Source organism: Lethenteron reissneri, chromosome 47, assembly GCF_015708825.2.
Source record: "Lethenteron reissneri isolate LAM-NWPU_2019-01 chromosome 47, ASM1570882v1, whole genome shotgun sequence".
In the NCBI taxonomy this organism is placed as follows: domain Eukaryota; kingdom Metazoa; phylum Chordata; class Hyperoartia; order Petromyzontiformes; family Petromyzontidae; genus Lethenteron; species Lethenteron reissneri.
The window spans coordinates 11,063,341-11,085,293 of NC_083825.1; the positions used below are offsets into that span (position 1 = coordinate 11,063,341).

Here is a 21,953-nt window from a genome sequence, read left to right on the forward strand (position 1 = left end):
GTCGCCACAAAAGGCTACGAGACAGGACCACGAACCACTATTTTAGCCACTAGCTAGGCCAGTAGCTAGAGCTTGGCCACATACCAGGCCACTGGCCAGGCCAACACTCTCCATCACCGCGGCGCCGTTGTTTTAGGCCGGAACACAGGATCCTGACCTGATTGGGCACGTAGCGGCAGTGTTTGCTTTGGCACACTGCTGGCATCGGCGATAAGGAGCCGGCCGTTTTGACTGCTTCGGGAGGGCCGGCCGCTGTTAATTTATAATTGGATTCGCCCCCTAACGTGGCAGCAGTCCAGAGTCACGTGCCCCCCCCCCTGCCCTTCGTGCCTCTTGAGAAAGCTTTGAAAGAGGCAGATTTCTCACGGTCAGTGAGGGAGAGAGAAGGTTGTGCATTGTACACTGGATGTAGACCACGATTTCTCCATCTGTGGTTGTTTTATAGATAGACTGGTCTCTGGCACGGCTGCGACCAATAGAGATGAGCGCTGATCCAATTCTGTTTTGGGGATCACCTTTTTCTTTCAGCAGCCAATCATTCTACAGTGCACAGATACATGAAGTACCATTTTGTGGGAAGTCATCACCCTCATTGGTTCTTTATTTAGAAGTGGGACCTTGCTTATACAGGAACAGCATATAAATGTATGTATGTAGAATTTAAAAACAACTTGACAATGATTAACTTGTACCAGGCAAAACAGGATGCCATAGTGGAAAACATGCAGCCTAATAATGTTTCCCTAACACAACTATTCAGCGGTAATCCTGCGGAAACACCGGCGCGTTGTAGATTCTTAAGAAATTTCCCGTTGTTCTGGACTCTTGAGTGTAGCAAAGCACTGCCTGGAGTTCGCAGACGGTGGAAGGGGTGCTCTGTGGTTAATCAGACGCAACCTCATTTTCACAAAGGCCGAACATCGTTGGTGCCAAACTGTGGAGGAACCCTTGCTAGCTTGCGGGTATCTTTCACTTTATTCAGTTCGTGCACCGTGTGCACCACTTGTCTAAGTAATTTGCAACGAGCGGCACCGTCGAACTCCCAGCTCGAACGAGCAAGCATCGGCGCTCGTCTCTGTTTGAATGTGGTGGAAGTTCCACATTGATATGGCTGGGGCCAGTCTATCTGTATGAAGACCACCGATGAAGTTTCGCAAAAGTGTCACCGCATCCAACGTGCTCGCGCCGGAGCCGCCCAGAGCCACATATATTTGCAAATCAATGTCGACCGTAAAACAAAGAAAAGGAACCGGGGCGTGCATTTGCCCTGACACGCTCGGGTTAACGAGCTGGGAGCTTCACCAGAAGAGTTGCTGGCTCGTTAAGCATTTCCGGCTTTATCGGAGGGCTCCCTGCAGCAGCGTGTGGGGGCCGGTGTTAGGTTGCGCACGCTCTTTGCTCCAAGCTCTTTGTAATCGGAGCTGGCCAGCGTGCTTTTAAGTTTAGCAGGTGTGGAGCTCAGCTGTGCTTTGGGTAAGAGTGTTAAGGATTATGGCACCGCAGCGAGCGGTGATCGTTGCTTGGTGGGAATTGCTGTCCCCTACAGGAGCAGTAGGGGGTGCTGTTTCCTGGGTTCAGGGAGTGAGGCACTTATCCCCTCTGGGTGTCTCAGTGAGACTCTCTCCCCTCTGGGTGTCTCAGTGAGACTCTCTCCCCTCTGGGTGTCTCAGTGAGACTCTCTCCCCTCTGGGTGTCTCAGTGGAGACTCTCTCCCCTCTGGGTGTCTCAGTGGAGACTCTCTCCCCTCTGGGTGTCTCAGTGAGACTCTCTCCCCTCTGGGTGTCTCTCGTTGAGACTCTCCCCTCTGGGTGTCTCAGTGAGACTCTTTCCACTCTGGGTGTCTCAGTGAGACTCTCTCCCCTCTGGGTGTCTCAGTGAGACTCTCTCCCCTCTGGGTGTCTCAGTGGAGACTCTCCCCTCTGGGTGTCTCAGTGAGACTCTCTCCCCTCTGGGTGTCTCAGTGAGACTCTCTCCCCTCTGGATGTCTCAGTGAGACTCTCTCCCCTCTGGGTGTCTCAGTGGAGACTCTCTCCCCTCTGGGTGTCTCAGTGGAGACTCCCCTCTGGGTGTCTCAGTGAGACTCTCTCCCCTCTGGGTGTCTCAGTGGAGACTCTCTCCCCTCTGGGTGTCTCAGTGGAGACTCTCCCCTCTGGGTGTCTCAGTGAGACTCTCTCCCCTCTGGGTGTCTCAGTGGAGACTCTCTCTCCTCTGGGTGTCTCAGTAGAGACTCTCTCCCCTCTGGGTGTCTCAGTGGAGACTCTCTCCCCTCTGGGTGTCTCAGTGAGACTCTCTCCCCTCTGGGTGTCTCAGTGAGACTCTCTCCCCTCTGGGTGTCTCAGTGAGACTCTCTCCCCTCTGGGTGTCTCAGTGGAGACTCTCTCCCCTCTGGGTGTCTCAGTGGAGACTCTCTCCCCTCTGGGTGTCTCAGTGAGACTATCTCCCCTCTGGGTGTCTCAGTGGAGACTCTCTCCCCTCTGGGTGTCTCAGTGGAGACTCTCTCCCCTCTGGGTGTCTCAGTGAGACTCTCTCCCCTCTGGGTGTCTCAGTGAGACTCTCTCTCCTCTGGGTGTCTCAGTGAGACTCTTTCCACTCTGGGTGTCTCAGTGAGACTCTCTCCCCTCTGGGTGTCTCAGTGAGACTCTCTCCCCTCTGGGTGTCTCAGTGAGACTCTCTCCCCTCTGGGTGTCTTAGTGGAGACTCTCTCTCCTCTGGGTGTCTCAGTAGAGACTCTCCCCTCTGGGTGTCTCAGTAGAGACTCTCTCCCCTCTGGGTGTCTCAGTGGAGACTCTCTCCCCTCTGGGTGTCTCAGTGAGACTCTCTCCCCTCTGGGTGTCTCAGTGAGACTCTCTCCCCTCTGGGTGTCTCAGTGGAGACTCTCTCCCCTCTGGGTGTCTCAGTGAGACTCTCTCCCCTCTGGGGGTCTCAGTGGAGACTCTTTCCCCTCTGGGTGTCTCAGTGGGACTCTCTCCCCTCTGGGTGTCTCAGTGAGACTCTCTCCCCTCTGGGTGTCTCAGTGAGACTCTCTCCCCTCTGGGTGTCTCTCGTTGAGACTCTCCCCTCTGGGTGTCTCAGTGAGACTCTTTCCACTCTGGGTGTCTCAGTGAGACTCTCTCCCCTCTGGGTGTCTCAGTGAGACTCTCTCCCCTCTGGGTGTCTCAGTGGAGACTCTCCCCTCTGGGTGTCTCAGTGAGACTCTCTCCCCTCTGGGTGTCTCAGTGAGACTCTCTCCCCTCTGGATGTCTCAGTGAGACTCTCTCCCCTCTGGGTGTCTCAGTGAGACTCTCTCCCCTCTGGGTGTCTCAGTGGAGACTCTCTCCCCTCTGGGTGTCTCAGTGGAGACTCTCCCCTCTGGGTGTCTCAGTGAGACTCTCTCCCCTCTGGGTGTCTCAGTGGAGACTCTCTCTCCTCTGGGTGTCTCAGTGAGACTCTCTCCCCTCTGGGTGTCTCAGTGGAGACTCTCTCCCCTCTGGGTGTCTCAGTGAGACTCTCTCCCCTCTGGGGGTCTCAGTGGAGACTCTTTCCCCTCTGGGTGTCTCAGTGAGACTCTCTCCCCTCTGGGTGTCTCAGTGAGACTCTCTCCCCTCTGGGTGTCTCAGTGGAGACTCTCTCCCCTCTGGGTGTCTCAGTGAGACTCTCTCCCCTCTGGGGGTCTCAGTGGAGACTCTTTCCCCTCTGGGTGTCTCAGTGGGACTCTCTCCCCTCTGGGTGTCTCAGTGAGACTCTCTCCCCTCTGGGTGTCTCAGTGAGACTCTCTCCCCTCTGGGTGTCTCTCGTTGAGACTCTCCCCTCTGGGTGTCTCAGTGAGACTCTTTCCACTCTGGGTGTCTCAGTGAGACTCTCTCCCCTCTGGGTGTCTCAGTGAGACTCTCTCCCCTCTGGGTGTCTCAGTGGAGACTCTCCCCTCTGGGTGTCTCAGTGAGACTCTCTCCCCTCTGGGTGTCTCAGTGAGACTCTCTCCCCTCTGGATGTCTCAGTGAGACTCTCTCCCCTCTGGGTGTCTCAGTGAGACTCTCTCCCCTCTGGGTGTCTCAGTGGAGACTCTCTCCCCTCTGGGTGTCTCAGTGGAGACTCTCCCCTCTGGGTGTCTCAGTGAGACTCTCTCCCCTCTGGGTGTCTCAGTGGAGACTCTCTCTCCTCTGGGTGTCTCAGTAGAGACTCTCTCCCCTCTGGGTGTCTCAGTAGAGACTCTCTCCTCTCTGGGTGTCTCAGTGGAGACTCTCTCCCCTCTGGGTGTCTCAGTGAGACTCTCTCCCCTCTGGGTGTCTCAGTGAGACTCTCTCCCCTCTGGGTGTCTCAGTGGAGACTCTCTCCCCTGTGTATGTCTCAGTGAGACTCTCTCCCCTCTGGGTGTCTCAGTGGAGACTCTCTCCCCTGTGTATGTCTCAGTGAGACTCTCTCCCCTCTGTGTGTCTCAGTGAGACTCTCTCCCCTCTGGGTGTCTCAGTGAGACTCTCTCCCCTCTGGGTGTCTCAGTGAGACTCTCTCCCCTGTGTATGTCTCAGTGAGATACTCGGCATGTCTCGGTGTCTCAGTGAGACTCTCCTTCTCTCTCCCTCTGGGTGTCTCGGTGAGACACCCACTCTTCTATCGTTTCTGCTCAGCGGTTCCCTTCAGCTCCGATGTGGTTTCCCTTTATGTATGCGTGTTCCTTCCTAAGTCTTTGTATTGTACAGAGACGGTGCACATGAGTTACCGTTCACTTTGCCAGATTACTCTTGCAAATGACTCATCTGGCTCTCTTTGAATTCTCAGCTGGTTTAACAAATTCACCAGATACTTGGTTGATCTCGAACGCTGATGGGTGCCGCCGTGCGCGTGTGCTGCCCCTTTCCAGGTCTGCCTGTGCAGGTTCGAGACTCGGCCCTGGCCCTCAAGGACGAGATGCCCAAGTCGGACGTCAACAAGGAGTACTACACGCAGAACATGGAGCGCGAGGTATGTATCTTGTACTTCTTTCTCACTGTGCGTAGCCAGTTTAACACATAGGCCTTCGCGACCAATATCATCCATTATACAGGTTTTTTGAGTTACATCATGATGTAACCCAAAAAACCTGAATTATGTGCGTTGCCAACTGCACTAATCGGAGGTAGCCCTCAGGGCGAGACCCACAAGCCCCGTGGCCCTACGCGACCTCCGACTCTGCTGTTCGTTTATTATTAATGCGGGTCTGCATCAAAATACATTGTTGTACTGCGCTTCTATGCTCCCCACCTTTAACAACTCATGTGGTGAAGTACAGTAAAATGTAACGCATTGTACATTAATATAACGTTTTACTCCAATCAGGTGGTTTGTAACCAATGAGGTTCGCTACTCTATTAACGAATGTTTTTTTTTATTTGCTCGATTTGCCCTGTTTGCCTTGTGTGTGCCACCCTGTCTCGTTATATACATAAATCACAAGTGACGGAACATACGCGACTTGGTGTGTCCATCCTTGTGCGTAACGATCTCGTCGTCACCCGATGAACTGACGCGCCGCCACATGGCCGTTACGGGGAACACGGTGACAGTGCCTCCGCCCTTCTCTGTGACCCTGCGACCCCGTGTGGCAGATCCAGAACTCTGACTGGCACGACGCCCGTGGGCTCGCTGGGCAAGGCGCAGGCGCCCAGTGACATGCTGCTCAAGCTGGCGCGCACCACGCCCTACTACAAGCGCAACCGCCCGCACATCTGCTCTTTTTGGGTGAAGGGCGAGTGCAAGCGCGGGGAGGAGTGCCCCTACCGGTGAGTGCCGCCCGCGTGGCTACAACGGGCAAGAGCAGGTTGGGCTTAAACAAAAAAAGTGACGAGTTTTCTCTTGAGTTGGCAATCGAGTGCATGCCTGTGCATTGAGCGGTGGCGCAGTGGTTATCGCACCGCACTACGAACCCTGCGACCCGAGTTTGATTCTCACTCGCGACCAAGAACATTTGAGCAGGTCCCGTGCCCTCCCCTAGGTTGACTCGGCCGTAAACGAGTACTCGGTGCAATGTGTAATCACCAGCACTGGGTAGCTACAGGCGGCCGTGCGTGGTGTTGACCACCCATCCCCTCGTATGTCGTGCCGGCCTTAATAGGTGCTCACTAGCAGGCTGAATACGGTGGTTCTTCGTGCCGCGCGTGTGCCCGCCATGTGCTCCCCCCACAGGCATGAGAAGCCGACGGATCCGGACGACCCCCTGGCTGACCAGAACATCAAGGACCGCTACTATGGCATCAACGACCCCGTGGCCGACAAGCTGCTGCGGCGTGCGTCCAGCATGCCGCGCCTCGACCTGCCCAGCGACCGCACCATCACCACGCTCTACGTGGGCGGCCTCGACGACTCCATCGGAGAGACGCAGCTGCGGTCAGTCGCTCGCTCCCACTCCACCAACGTGTCCCCATGTGGTCCACCATCCTTCCTTCCTCTCTTCTCGCCCACTACTCCGCCTGGCACTCTCACCTCCGAGCACTCCCGTCAACCAGTCCCACACAATCTATCTGCCTCCCTCTGCTATGTCCTGCTCCACCTCCCTTTCCTATCTCCCACTCTACTCCTGCCACACTCTCCTCTCAATTAATTCTCCTCTCAATTAATTGAAAGGAGAGTGTGACATCACTGCCTTCGAGCCATATCCATTGCCCTTGATGTGTTGAACTTTCGCTAGCTCTTTTTAGGGTGACTTGAAGAAAGGTGCTCTATAGATGTAAAATAATATAATAAGAAGGAAGAGTTAAAAACAGTCTTCATCCTCACGATACAATATGTTTATTATTTGGCCTGCATTTTCCATTCAGCTTTTGCTCTTTGGGTAAAATATTTGTCAATAGGTATTGGGCTTTACCTTTCAATCTGAACAGGCACTCATGTGGTTGGAGTACCTGACTTGCATTAAAGAGCCGACCTCCAAACCATGGACCGTTTTCCTTCGCACTGCCCGGGTTATTAGGCATGAAGGCGGCTCTCAGATGGATTTATTCACAGTTCACCAACTCTCAGACTCTGCAATGGAGTGGCCATATCTCCATAGACTCCAAGCGAGTCTCTCGTCATTGGCCGTACGAAAGAAGATTGCAGAGTGAAATCTGGGTGAGGATTCGATGATTTGCAGGGGCTGTGGGTTCCCCGCTCACCTGCCCCTCCACTGAGAGACGGAGGGCGTCGGTGCGGAGTTATCACGGTGGCTTTTGTCGTGCACAGGAACCACTTCTACCAGTTTGGGGAGCTGCGCAGCGTGACGGTGGTGCCGCGCCAGCAGTGCGCCTTCGTACAGTTCACGACACGGCACTCCGCCGAGCAGGCGGCCGACAAGTCCTTCAACAAGCTCATCATCAACGGGCGGCGCCTCAACATCAAGTGGGGCAGGTGGGTCGCGCCGCCTACTCCGGCATGTGCCACTTCATGGTCGCATGACCTCCCCCCGGCCTTGTCCCCGGAACTCTGCGGAACTCCGCTCGAGTTCGCCACCGCGCAGGCCCTTTGCGGTCGGGCTGCGTCGCTCTCCTGACTTGCGTATTTTTTGGGTTCCTGCCGCCGCGTGTTTGTGCTTTGCGGCGCGATGGCCGACGGTTCTCCCCACGTGTTGTAGGAGCCTCTTCAGGAACTGAATTCAGAGAGAATTGGACAACCGTGCCGAGCAGGACTGTCCGAAAAAAATTGTGATATTCATCGAGTCTTTTCTGGATCTATAACAAACACATGCCAGGATAGAACACGTAACAGGTTCTGTTACTTGTTGTTGTGTTTTAAAGCACTCTTTGTTAATAGTAAAATGTTTAATTGACACGCAGTGCATTAAAACCGACACATTTACAATTGTTGGCGCGGGTCATCCGTAACTGGTGTGTATGACAGTTAAAGATGTTACCTGCTTAGATAAAGGATGTCGGCGTGATTGAATTTACACAATGTTGTGTGGAGAAGACTGCGGGGGCTGGTTAGTGTCGTGCTCAGGTGACTGTGGTGATGGGCCCCTGGTCCTGGTCTCACATTCGGAAGAGAAAATGAGTCACATTGGGCCCATTTTCTCCTCCTGTTCCACCTTCAGGTGGATGGATACAAATCTTAATCTACTGTTCCACAAGACCGCCCGGGCTTTTCACGTGAACGTGCTTACAGACGCGCGAACACTGATGCGACAGACGTCGTCAACGGCCGAGAAAGATTGCGCATCCACATGTCATTAGCATCCGTTAATTAACACGCGCTACATGTTGACGACTTTCTTGCGAAACCGCGAGCTGCAATTGTCGTGCGTTCGTTCAACTTCCTGAAGTGCTAAAACTATAAAACTAAACTTTTTTATTTTACCAGGTAAAGCCCGCTGAGCTATTAGCTCATTTTCAGAAGTGACCTGGCCACAATTGATAGCCCAATTAAGTGGCTTATCACGTGGACATTTCTAGCAGCCAAATACTCGTAAGCTCTAAGCGCACGTTTCTAAATGTGGTGGGAAAAAACAGAGGATCCGGGGAAAAAATTCACGTGACCACGGGGGGAGAACGTGCAGACTCCAAATATACAGCAGGCATCAAGGTCGAGATCGAAACCACGACCTACTGTTTTCCAGGCGAGGTAGTTAACATCTTGCTGCCGCTTTGTGGCAGCAGAGTCGGAGGTTTAATACGCGGCCGCAATCGATGAAGCGCTGATGCTGCAGAGCCGTCCTGTCAGCTGGAGAGCGTCAATAGCACGTTCATTATTCTTAGATTTGTTTTTTACCATAGTTGCTGAGTCCAGGCCCCTAAGGCCCAAAACGCCGAGTGGCCGGCAACAGACGGCATACTCCTGCAGGGTTTAATCGTCAGCAGTTGATATGCGACGATGCCGCTCGGCGAAATGTTCGCTCCGCTGCGTCACGAGCAGGCAACATCCCGCGGTGCGGGCGCTCATTTACATCCTTTTCTTTGCCAAGTGAGCGGGAGCGGTGGCGCAGCGGTTGGCACACTCCACTGTGAACTCTGTGACCTGGGTTTAAATTCCAGCCAAGGCTAACATCAGTGGGGGTGATGTTGTGGCCAACCCACACTGAGCAGTGGAAACAAACACGTGTGTGTGTGTATTGTGATCTGGTGTCGATAGTGTAGCGGTTAGTGTGCTGCGCTACAAACCCAGCGACCCGATTATTTGAAGCGGTCCTGGGCCTCCCCAGGTCGACTCGGAGTACCTCGTGTGATGTGTAAACATCGCCACGAGGCGGCTGGGCGTAGTGTTGGCCACACGCTCCCTCGTGTGCCGTGGCGGCCTTCATAGGTGAAGTGTGTACGCTGGTTGTGTGTGTGGTTAGGCTGTCAAATGCTTGACCATTGTCTAGTGCCGCCGGCGTTGTGAGCCCACTGACCTGGTTTCCATCCTGAGCCCTACCCAACACCATTGGCAATTGGTGTGTGTGTGCGCTTGATATGGGTGCCTCCTAAGGTTGACTTAGCAAAAAGTCAGCACATAGCTACTACTTATTTTAGATCAGGTTGCTTGCAGTGCTGGCCACTTCACCCGTTCTTAATGCCTCTTTAACTGCACTTGCCTCGAGCAATCGTATAGGGGTGGGGTGGGTGTGATTGTTGAGTGATTTTGTGTTGATGTTAATCTATTCGCATATCTGCATTTATAATGACGTACACTCAACTGACTTTGATATATGCAGGGCTACGTTATAGGTAGCATGGAGGGCAGTGCAGTATAATCATCTGTTGTATTGTGCTACAATGTCTGTGCTCCCCGCCTTTACCAACTCGCACTGACCGGTGTGGTGAAGTATGGTCAAATAACCACTATGACCCACACGGTGTGGTGAGGGCCATCATCCAACAGTGGATTTACAATGAGCTGTACATGTCGAGAAAGGTGTAGTGCTGAAAATGCTGGTTTATGCAACTGCTGGCGTAAGAGCTTCCAGTAAAGCAAACTTGGCCTACTCTTCTACATTGACCAGAACATGTTGGAAGAGGTGGATCTACCCACACTCTACCCCCACCACGTGCAAGTGGCTTACTGGCTACCCGTGGTGGCCGATGATTCTCTCCACGTGCATGTACTTATGTGGACGTACACGACCGAGTCTTGGCTTAAAACCAGACATCGAAGTGCGTGACCAGAATCCTGATGGAAAATCCTTCTGCAGTGTTGGCACAAATTTGGCTAAAGCTCTGTTGTCACCGGCGCCGGCCAAAACCGGGTTTGGTGAGACTGCTGCGACGCGGGCTGCTCGCACGATGCGATTGCGCTGACCTGCCGACCTTGGTCAGCAGAATAGCGCGCCCCGTGTGCGGGCGGGCGGGCGGGCGGCACACAGACCCCTGCAAGAGACGCAGCTCCACCCGGCGGGTGATGTATGGCGAACATGTGCCCCGGCCGTCTTGCGTCTTCCGAATGCCGCTTATTTTCGGATTCCTGCTGACTCGGGAAGGCCGATTCGTTCGAATCTTGCCCCTATTTTTTGATATCGCTGAGCGGGGCATATTTCTTGCGCTTCTTATTCCACGGAGGTGCCAAGGGGGGGAGCTAACGCTGCGGCTCTGCCGTCGCTCGCCCCCAGCCGGAGAGTGGGAAATCATCGGGCCGTTAAGTTGTCGCCATGCCGTGGTGATGTTGGCCTGACTGGGCGGCGCTGTCGGAGCGCACATGCAGTTTAAAGGTCACGAGTGAAAGTATCAGTCTCGTTCGGTGTGGTCCAATGGTCGGGCGCGGGTCCTTACAATAAAGATGTTGCTCTGCGAGTAGTCGGCAGGACCCGATGGATTAAAACCTCACACGATTCACCGATTGAAATTAATTTCTGGACCTGGGATTCGAGCTTCGAATTGTCTTCATTAGCCATGATCTATCTGCCTGTTGGATGAAGTTCCTCCCCAAGTTGTGACCACTTCTCAGTCTTGCGATGAATCAAGCAAGCCATCTGACACTTGCACACGGGCCGGGTTAGTTTCATTGCCCTTTGTCATCGCATAATCACAAGCGGCTTTCCTTCCCGTCTTTCATCCCATACCGACCAGCATGGCGAATGATGGCCAAACAACCCCCATAACCGATACGGCATAGGGAAGTCCTCATCCAGCAGTGTATTTATAAAGGGCTGTACATTATAGTTATTATTATCATCACAATAAAGGAAATTTCATGGGCAGGATTTTGAGACCGCATTAGATGTACACCATGTGCAAATGGATTTACATGAGACCCTAACCCAAGCGCTAAGGGACCAACAGGTGGCGATGGGTCTATTAGCGCGCGGTGCGTGGGGAGGGGTCCATGGAATCTGCAGCACTCTGCCCGTCTTGCGCGCCGCTGACTTGGCTTCCCCCAATCACTTTGAGCGCTCCGCGACACGGCTATCCGTCACGGGCTCTGCGGGGGAGATCGTCCTTATCGGCTGGGTGCACACTCCTAAAAAGGCCGAAAGCCACCCGTGTAGCGCGACACCGGCGGGCCGCTTGCGAATTCCCCACCGGTGACGGCGGCGGCCGATGGCCCGGTCGCGCACGGGATCCTTGACACGACTGGCTGGTTACCGTTTTTTGCTCGGCGGAAGCTGCCTGCGATGACACCTTTGCGTTCCATCCCCCACAGCTTGCTGATCCCTCTGCTGCGGCTTCGTGAAATGCCCACGCGGGCTGTACCGTAACATCCTATGTCGCCCGCGCTAATTAAGACTGCGACCAAAAAATACGGGGCACACAAGCGGCGTTTTAGTAGAGCCGTCTCTTACTGTGCCCTCCGCATAGCCTCATCGTGTTCTCCAAGGAAGCGGTGGTTCTCCGTGCGTCAGTCACCTGACGAATATTTGTCTTTGCTCTCATTGGAGCCGTCCGAGGTTGAGTTGTTGTAAAGGGTGACCTTCCTACATCTTCATGCACATGTGCAGATTCTTTGTCAATGGACTGCTGCATGGGATCGCCCCATGCCGTGTGTGTCGTGGAGGGTTTTTGTCAGCTTACTGCTCACTGGTCAGTGGATTTTGCTGCAATGCCCTCTGCTGCTCACTCCGTAGCCACACAGCAGCCTATAATACCAGTTGTTTGGTGGTCATCCTTCCAAGCTCTGTCCAGGCTCCATTCTGCTGAGCTTATAAGATCTGATGAGATGGGGCACATTCCAAGTGATTGGCTCATGGGCCACTTTTATCACCAAACTTAAAACTTGAACAGATTTTAACCTTTTTTCCAGATTGCCGGTGGGACACGTAGCCTTCGTGTCCACCTGCAAACGTGCATTCCTTTTAAATACGCTAAACGGCTGAGTGAACTGCCCCCTCCACGACTTTTCGCGCACGCCCACCACGGAGCTCGTTCTCTCAAACGCCGCTTCCCGTTGAAGGAGCGCCACCCCCTCCCCCCCTCATTACCCTGTCCCGCCGGGAAGGCCCTCGGAAAACTTTACGGCCACGATAGCCAAAAATAAGACAGAAAGTGACCGGTGGCAACGCCATTGAGCGTGTCAGCGGCGAGTGACGTGTTGGCCAGCAGTTGGCAGTGCAAACAAGTGGGTTCCTTCTATTTCCGTCATTTGTGTTGAATGTGCGCACAGATTTCCCTCGCGCTCGCAAAGCACTCATTGCAAGACCAATCGGTCAAACATCCCGATGCTCGACCCTCCTGAAAAGGGAGTCTTGGGAGTCGATGTGATATGTACCGTTTTTAATGATTCATCGTAACATCTGCTCGCATCATGTCAATAGCAGCCAGATGCTGGAGGTCTGAAGCTAACCATGTGGTGGAATATTTTAAGAGCAGACCTCTGAGAGCAGATGTTGACCACAGTTAATGTGGGAATGGGCAGTGGGAATGAAGCAGTGGTCTGATGGCATCGTTGGTATTGGCTGTGATGACCTCTTGACCTTCACGCCTCTCAAGTTTCACGAGCCGTTAAATGTCGATTTCTGTCGAGTTTCAGATGTCCGTCGAGTAAGGAGTGTTCTTCTGCTGTGTTTAATTGTAGTTTGTGGAACTCAATTCCACCGGGCCGCACGGTGACCAGGAAGATGGCAGCACAGCAAGTGTGCTTTCTCGCGCAAGCAAAAACGCTCATTCAAATTATTTGGCCAAACTTCGCAATGCGGGACTGTTCTGAGAAACATCTTGTGGTTCAGTGACAATGTCATGGATTAAATTACATCATCATTGTCATCGTCTCTATGATGTGTGTGTTTCTCAATCTCTCCTCGCAGGTCGCAGGGAGCACCGAGACCACGGGAGGAGATCAGGGCTGGCAAGACCATGACGGATACGGGTGCCAGGCTAGAGCCTGTACCGGGCCTGCCGGGAGGTACGCTGTTCATACAGCAGTAAACGGCGCAGCGTCGAACAGTGCACACAGACTTAACAGTACGAAGTATAGCAGCACCATGGCACAGTGGCACACGCCAGAGCTACACAAAGCAGAAGCACATTAGAAAGGCGCACAGAACAGCAGCGCACATCGCATGGCGTGACACAGTGGGTACGCGATGCGACAGGAAGGCTGCACGGTGCTGGAGCTGTGCAATGGAGTGAAGCCCGACAACGGATCTCTCTCTCTCTCCGCGCTCGTTCCATTCCCGCGTCCTCCACACCTGCAACCTCGACCGCTGGTCGACTCCCTCAGTGAAACTCCACCCAATGGGGAGGCCGCTCGCTCCATTTAGCTGTGCCCTCCTTTGGCTGCCACTTTGTCGTTAGTCTCGACCATGTGCAGCTCTTTGTCTATACACTGCTGGATGAGGGTCGCCGCATGCTGTGTTGGTCGTGGGGGTTTCTTTGACCGTACTTCACTCTGGTCAGTGGATATTGTTGCACTGCCCTCTCCTGCCCACGACGTAGCCATACAGCAGCCTATCATACTAGTTGTGTAAAGTGGTCGTCCTTCCAAGCAATGTTCAAGCGCAAAAGCCTGCTTAGCTTCTAAGACCTGACGAGATTTGGCACTATCCAGGTGGTTGGCTCATGGGCCTCTTTTATCACCAAACTTTAAACTTGATAAGACTTCAACCTGTTGCCAAACGGCCCGTGTGACACTTAGCCTTCACATCCACCTCCAGCCGTGACTTGTCCTGCCCAAGCCCAATCTCTTCTGTAAACGGCCAGTGTGTTGTCTCTAATGTGCGTGTGCGTTTGTAATCCACATGTCACTCTTCCAATGACTCGGCGTAATTTGCTGCACGTGCCTCCCCACACTGCTTTGTACACTTTTCAGCTTTTCTTCCGATTTATGCTAAATTAAACTTTTTTTTTTTACCAGATAAAGCCCACTGAGCTATTAGCTCTCTTTTTGGAAGTGAACTGGCCACAAAAGATGGTGACTTATCACATGGAAATTCATAGCAGCCAAATAATCTAAACGCATTTTCAGGGAGAACATGAAAATTCCAAATATACAGATGTCGGGGTCTGGATCGAACCCATTACCTCCTGCAAACCGGGCGAGGGAGATAACATCTCGCCACCGTGGCACCCATACGTTGCATCACTGCTCGTTCTTAATTCATGCAGGGTTTTTTCTTCAGAGCAGTTGCTGAGCACAAGGCCCAACAATACATCCCGTCAAACAGCCAGCAACAAACGGCTCAAGCAAAGTGCTGATAGATAAGAGTGAAACACTCTTCTTGAGTTAGGTTATTATTGTGATAAGAACTTGAGGAGAAAGAGACAATGATGGCAGGGAATTCCAAAGTGGAGCAGTGCGAGGGAAGACACAGAAAGGGAAGTGAGGTGACCTTGCGAGTGTGGGGAGTCTGCGGGTGAATGGATATGTGGGTTCGTGAGTGTGTGGTTAGTGCACTCTACTACGAAACCAGTAAACGACGCGAGTTCGAATCACACTCACGACCAATAACAGTCGCGAATATTTGAACCGGTCCTAGATCTCCCCTAGGTCGACTCGGTCTTAAATGAGTCCATGGTGCAGTGTGTAAACATCAGCACTGGGGAGACAAAAGTGTCCAGGAGGGGTGTTCGCCAACCACCCCCTCGTATGCCCTGTCGGCCTTCATAGCAGTTACTTGCTAACAACACTCGTCCCAAGAGTCTGTTAAAGGCTGTACGTGGAACCTTTGTCTTGCGTGGGTGGGACATTGAGTGAGCGCGTTGGTTGAACACTGCATGGATCAGACGAAACTGTCATTCTGGTCGACCGAATGGGGGAAGAGTCGTTAGGTCCCCCCTACCCTTGCGTCAAATGTACGAGCGTGGGCTTGATGTAGGGGTGCGCACACACCTGACACGAGCCCCCCCCCAAGTCACCCCGACCCCCACCGGCGGCCGTGCCATCTCTGCAGGGCGCACGGAGCCCCGGCTGGGGGGGCCCCACAGCTGCCCACGCGGCTTGGCACGCGCGCGCTCATCTCAAGGATCTGCGTGCGCCGCAGCGGAACGGCCGCAGCTGCTGTGTTCCCGGCAGCTTGGAAAGAAAACCTACTTTTAATTTTAGATATATTTAACATTTTCCACCAATTATGCCCGATTGTGCCTTTGGCTTGCTGAACGCACGGAGCGAGTGAAAAAAGGCCCCCACCCCCCGTTTCTGTTTCGCTCTGGATATTCCCCCAAACCGGCCCGACCGGCCAGCGTTGCGGGGGATCGATTAACCGGGGCTTAGCCCCACGTGCTTAGAGGGCGGCCCACGATTCTCTTCACCTGCGCGGACGAGACAGCGGATCGGCTTGCCACGGAAATGTCACGCGTTTGCGTCAGCCTCTCCGGCTCCGCGCTCGACTGAATTAGCGGCCAATGAAACGTTGGAGGGGCTAGGCTTTGTGGGCTTGGCAGCGGTGCAGAAAGGCGCAGGCCGAAAATACAACCGCGCCGAACTTAATAAATAACGCACGGCGCGGTGCCTCTTGCTCGCAATGACTGAACGGGGGATGCGGGAAGGGGCGGGAGGGGGTCACAGATAAGTTAAATTTGCATAATGCGAATTGGCTCGCATTATATATGCTGGACCCTGCCATGGCGATGATGGGAGAATTTCACCGCTTGCCCCAGCCTTCTGCTGGAGATGAGCAGTTGCACGCGTGGCCATCGGGCAATGTGGGCAAAGAGACGCTGTGTATTTTTTGACCATGGTAATTGTGCAACGAAGGGGGTCGAGTTGCTGCCTCGCTTAAACAAAGTTGGTTTTCTGGTTTGGTTTGAGACGTGCATCACCTGTGCATTGCAACATTAACTTTGAGCTAAATCAATAAAAGTCCATTTACAAAGATGCCGTAGTGCCGGCTGCCCACTCCCCCGTCACGTGCCGTGCCAGCCCGGCCTTAATAGGTGCTCGCTAACAGCACTTGCCCCTGACAGCTTGGTGAAGGCTACATGGAGGGGGATCTTTGTCTTTGTTTGTCGCGTGAGCGCTTTGCGTCTGTGCCTTTACAGCGCTGCCGCCGCTGCCCCCGATGAGCGGAGGAGAGTCTGGCGAGGAGCAGACGGAGGCGAATTACTTCAACCTGCCCCCGGCCGTGTCCCTGCCCCCACCGCCCCCCCTCATGGGCATGAGGCTGCCACCACCACCCGCAATGGGCTCCATGCCCCCCGGTAAGGAGCCCCCCACGTGTCTATCGCTCGCTCAGCACGCTTGGGGGTGGGGGGGGAGGCGATCGCGGCCTGGGCGTTGGTGACCGGGTCGGTGGTGTACGAGGACAGCTGACGAAGGAGGCGTTGGGTTGTGCTGTGAATGTGTTGTGTCTGCTGCTATTAGGCCATGTGATCGTGCTAGACTACATAGCGCTTACTAAACAACAGCCAGCATGAGCACTCGACCGCCCAGCACCGGAATCGCAGTATTACCGCGAGAACACCCAGCCCGATCACTCAGGGCCATAGCGTTCTTGGCGCGGGCCCTGGTGCTTCGCGCACCCAATATTCCCTCGGCGTTACCGTCTTGTCCTCTAACAGGTGCTCGCTAACAGCAGTTTTCCTGCCGTCCATGGCACTAAACGGGATCGTTGCCTCTGATATAAACTATGAAAATGCATTGGCTGCGAGGATCCCCTCGTGTGTTCCAGGCATGCCAGATGCCCACATGGTGCACTCACGCCATGGGTTATTTAATTGGCGCTGGGCGAGCTATGAATAGTGCCCATTAGTGGCGCGTCGCATGCCCGGGGGGTCGGTGGTGGTGGTGACGGTGGCGGGCATGAGGACAGGGGGGAGCAGCCCACTTGGTCACCTAAGTGCACCCCCCCCCCACTCCATCTCTCTTACCGGATTCTGATTCCTGCCCGCAGACCCCCCACCCTCCCCCATCGATTCGTCCCAGTTCGTAGACCTCAGTGTAAACACCGAGACGCGTTTGGTTCTTGAGTGAGGGAGACCGCTCATACGGTCGTTGCCCTACGTTGAGCCGCCAGCTGACAGACCGCTGTGGTCCATTCATTACTTTCAATGCAAAGATGCGTCGTTAGTTGTTCTTGTCGTGTTATTTTATTGTTTTGCGTCGAACTAGGACTCGTCCCTTACAGAGTGGGGTCTTCTCCTATAAGCACCTGGCAGTTAACCAGCATTCGTTTAAGTAAACCCAACTCCACCGATGTGACACTGTCGAAAACCGGTCCAGAGCTGTATTCAACTACTCCTGCTTAAAAAATATCTATATGTATGTGGACTCCCAGAAGGCTGTGCAGCCAATGGGATGTCGAAAAAAACTTTTATTACTTTTGATGTGGGGAGACAAACATGGGAAGGAGGCGAAATGGCCTGCTTGTGTTTACTTGGGTTTAAGACGGGAGACCGCTGAGATTCACTCGTGCGGTTGAGACGAGAGACCCGCAGCACTGTTAGTGTCCTCTCTTCTACCCCTTGAGAGACTCTTGACATCTGCCTTCTCTTTGGCAAGGGTCGGGAGGCTTCAATAGAACCAAAGTTGTTAAGCAACATCCATTTTTAAACAATCCTTTAAAAGGTTTCTTATTTTGACACGCCACAATGACCTGCTTCTGCGAGCGGTGAAGCGCGGTGGTTAACGTAACGTAGACTCCTGCCGACTTGCAGGCCTGTGCCATTAGGGATCCCCTCGGCTTAATGAAGGCAGTACTCTTGAGACACGTTGATATGTGTCTAAGTATTCGAAACTAAAACTAAAGTGTGTGTTTTACTCTGTTTTACCAGGTAAGCCCCACTGAGCTATATGCCTCTTTGTTTAGAAGCGACCTGGCCACAAATGAGAGCTCAACGACGAAGTGGCTCATTGTGTGGAAATGTACAGCCGCCAAATACTCTGAATGCATGTTGATTCTAAATGTGAAGAGAAAAACCGGAGGACCCAGGGAAAAATCCACATAACCATTGGGAGATGCAAACTCGAACCCACGACCTCCTGCATATCAGGCGAGGGAGTTAACGTCTCGCCACCACAGCGCTCGAATTTGTTTATACCGGCCCCTTGTGCCGTGCCGGCCTTTAACCAGCGCTCGCATGACAGCTTTGTACAGCGGGTAAGTGAAGAATCTCCGTGTGTGTCCCGTGTGTTCCCAGGGTTCGGCCCTGGCGGATTCCTGCCTCCGATTCCTCCGCCGCTGTTCATGAGGGGCCCCGTGCCCATTCACTATCCCTCGCAGGACCCTCACCGCATGGGGGCCCACACGGGCGGAGGGGGGAAATCCCAGCAGTGACTGTCTCCACAAGATCAGCCGTCGTCGCCGCCTCCAAGATCTGCCCTCACAATATCCCGCCATTCGGCTTTCGGTGTTTGCTCTGGTCGGCAAACTCGTGGAGACCACTCCAATGCCTGTCCCGGCAATCGGCCCTCCCCGCCATCTTGCACACGCTCGCCTGCCCATATTCTCTTGGTGGACATACCTCGTATCTGTGTCTCGGAAATTTGTCCCCCAATGCCAACAACTTCTTCACGATCTGCTTCGTAAGATGTCTCGGCAGCGACGCTGCAATGGAACGTCCAGTCAAAGTCTCCCCATCAGTTGTGCGCAATTTAGTCCTGTTTGCATTTTTAATGCAGTCCGTCAGCTGTTTTCCAAACTACCACTGCAAGTGTGGTTATTGATAAAATAACTTCAAGGGCTGCAAGTTTACTGACCATTCAGCTTATTCCTAACGGCACCGGTGTGTCAATAACTAAGTAAACTCCTGGAAATGGATTATGCATAAAACTGAAGCTGGACTCGATGCACACAACTGGCACTCGTTCAATTTTGGAATAATTTGTGAAAGGTCTGCATCTCTCTTTTGAAGTGGGCGCTGACACAGCAATCGTCTGCATTGGTGGCCTTAAGCCAGTCGTGGATATTCCACATTCCTATGACAGGGCCTGTTTTTTTATTAGGACCGCGGGTTGCTTAACTATTTGGTCATACTTTACCACTGTTGACTTACCACAAAGTGATACATTCTGTTCTCCTCTAACGAGGTGGTTGCGCTCCTGAAGAACACCGTGTTATGGAGAAATCGCATTATAATAAATGATATAGGGGTAAAGCACAGTCCGCGATAACACGTGATATGCGTTTGCAGATGTGTAGCGTCGAGAAGCATCCAGGATTCCTCGCGTGTGTGATGCTACGCCGAGGCAGCCGTACAACCACTTATTTCTACTCGCGCGGCGTAGTTCTGTTCACTCGATCGCGTTATATCCAATTCGCATCCCGCGTTATAAAAAAGTGGTCCCTTAATACATTCATCGCATTAAATCCAATTCACGTGATGTAAACACAATGCCTTATAGGAGACCAGACTGTTCTTATTTTATTCACCCCGCAGAAATGATGCGCCGTGTTGACCCCCGACTGGGCTTTGAACCTGCAGGCTTGATCTTGTGAGTGGAGCTCTCTCACCGCAGCGAGCGTGCGAGTGTATGCACAACCTGTGTTTGGTTGTGGTGAAGCAGCGTTGCACTGCGCTACCACTCCCGCACCACCGTCCCATTGCTCATGCCGCAGCCCTTTTCTCTCCTCCGCTTGCGTTCACCGTTTTGATCGGAGTTGGCTACAGCTGCAGCTGTCTGCTTCGCTGCTTGCGTGGTCTCTGGCCAGTGCTGCTCTGCGGCCCAGGTAAACGTCACGCATGTTGCAGCAGCAGCAGCATCAGCAGCAAGGGGCCCCATGTGACAGCAGGTAGGTCGTCGTTGCTGGGTGGCGTGCGATGGCGGCGGCTCGTGAAAACGCACGCTATATTGTAAAGCAAGTCAAAAAAGAGTTTGTAACGTGTTCGTTTAAACACGTATTTACGAAAATGTCTGGGTGTTTTTTTTATTATTCGAAGCATATGTTCAATAGAGACCTTTACTTTATGCTGGCTTTGTAAGCTTGTGTCGGGATCTTCCAATATTGGGATAAAGCGCCTTAACTTTGTATTTGCGTTTAATGATTTTGTTCCGTTATCAAACCGGGCCACACGCCTGACAACAAGTGCGAGCGTTTTATCCGCACTCCACGACGTTGCTCGCTTGGCTCTGGATTCGTGCCGAGCCGCGCGTGCCAAGATTGTACGTACGGGTGAGCTTGCACGGCACTCGCCGATCTGCAGGGAACGTTGGTTGGCCACGTGGTTCAGGGTGATGCCCATTTCCCATGGAGAGACGCAGAGTCGGCACCACTGATATATCCTGGGTTTAATCCTAGTCGCAGGGCGTGTTCGGTGAAAGCCCGCCCACGAGTTTGTGAAATTCCGAACGTTGGACATGGCTGGGAATCTTACTCTGGTCGCCCCAGTTCATTGTGCAGCGTGCTAACCACCGTTCCACCACGACACCGTAGCCTAATCCTTACCATAACAATAACAATAAACTTGGGTGAAACCAAATACGTCGCTTCTTCTCAATCGGATTTTGTGTTCCCCCATAACCAGATTAAAACTACTAACAGACGTCGCATTCCCGTAGTTTTTTTTGTACGATGTAAGAACAGTTGACTGAATTGTATACGCGTTGGTGGAAAGGCAGTTTGTGCCAATATTTGACGGAAATGGCCAAATCCCGTTGATTTTTCTGTCCATTTGGTCTTTTTTTTATCCTCCAAAATCAATTGGCACAAACGCGTGGTTTTTGCCCACGGTGCGATTCAGGGCGGCCTAGCGTGAGCCAAGCTTGTTATGTGTCACGTTTGATTCAAAACACTTTTTTTTGTTTTTACATTGTCCCGCTCGCTCTGATTTTAGAACCTTACCGCGCGAAGTAGTTTTTTGTAACTGCGTGCGATGTCCCATCATTTTCCAGATTATTTTTCAGGTTCTCTTGGCGTCTTAGTAATAAACGACACCTTTCAAAATAAACGTGTCCTGACGGATCGTGTGCGCCACTTTGTTTACTACGTTTTGGCAGCGTAACACAACGCGGTGACATTTCTCGGCGTGGCACGCCGAGCACCGGTGGTAATGTTGCTCGCAGCCAGGCAAGAAACATTTTCGGGTCAAAACCTAATTTCCTTCCAGCAGAACCCCAACGTGCTTCTCTTGCAGTCAAACTTGCTGCTTCCTCCTATCTCCCAACTCTCAAATGCAAAAGCACATTTGCGCATGTTGCAGCAGCAGCAGCATCAGCAGCAAGGGGCCCCATGTGACAGCAGGTAGGTCGTCGTTGCTGGGTGGCGTGCGATGGCGGCGGCTCGTGAAAACGCACGCTATATTGTAAAGCAAGTCAAAAAAGAGTTGCTCAACTCCTTGAGAAAGGTAAAGTGCATTCTGAAATCCTCAAAGGTAGATGTACGGAACGTTTGGATGATTTATTTTCATTATCATTCGCCGAATACGTGGATCTTATCCTTTTGTAATTGTAGCCTGGTCAGTAAAAATAGATGCTTCACCCCCCCCCCCTGCTGTCAATGCTGTTCAGCTGCTAATAGATTTAAACGACCCCGTTGGCAATGCTGTAAACATACATGTTGTAATTTTTTACAACCAGTTTTCATTCAGAAACGTTTCTTAATATGATAACACTGCACATGTTATTTGTTACTGATGTAATGGTATGTGTGTGTGTGTGGTCAGTGGTAGAGAAACATTTCCTAAACACTGCTTCTTCCCCTGGTGTGGGTTAGCCTCCAAGTCTTCGTTATTCTGTGCAGAACAGCGTATACA

General features: G+C 52.8%; 1 protein-coding gene across 1 annotated transcript in view; it reads left to right on the forward strand.

Annotated features, from left to right (window-relative positions):
- The window catches only part of RBM22 (RNA binding motif protein 22), a 41,681-nt gene extending 20,518 nt beyond the window's left edge, over nucleotides 1–21,163 (forward strand). The window contains 8 exon segments of the mRNA XM_061571237.1: nucleotides 4,835–4,935; nucleotides 5,559–5,573; nucleotides 5,575–5,732; nucleotides 6,136–6,336; nucleotides 7,171–7,335; nucleotides 13,133–13,230; nucleotides 16,305–16,463; nucleotides 18,402–21,163. Coding sequence (XP_061427221.1) covers nucleotides 4,835–4,935; nucleotides 5,559–5,573; nucleotides 5,575–5,732; nucleotides 6,136–6,336; nucleotides 7,171–7,335; nucleotides 13,133–13,230; nucleotides 16,305–16,463; nucleotides 18,402–18,538 — 1,034 coding nt within the window. The 3' untranslated portion in view covers nucleotides 18,539–21,163.
- The last annotated feature ends 790 nt before the right edge of the window (nucleotides 21,164–21,953 follow it).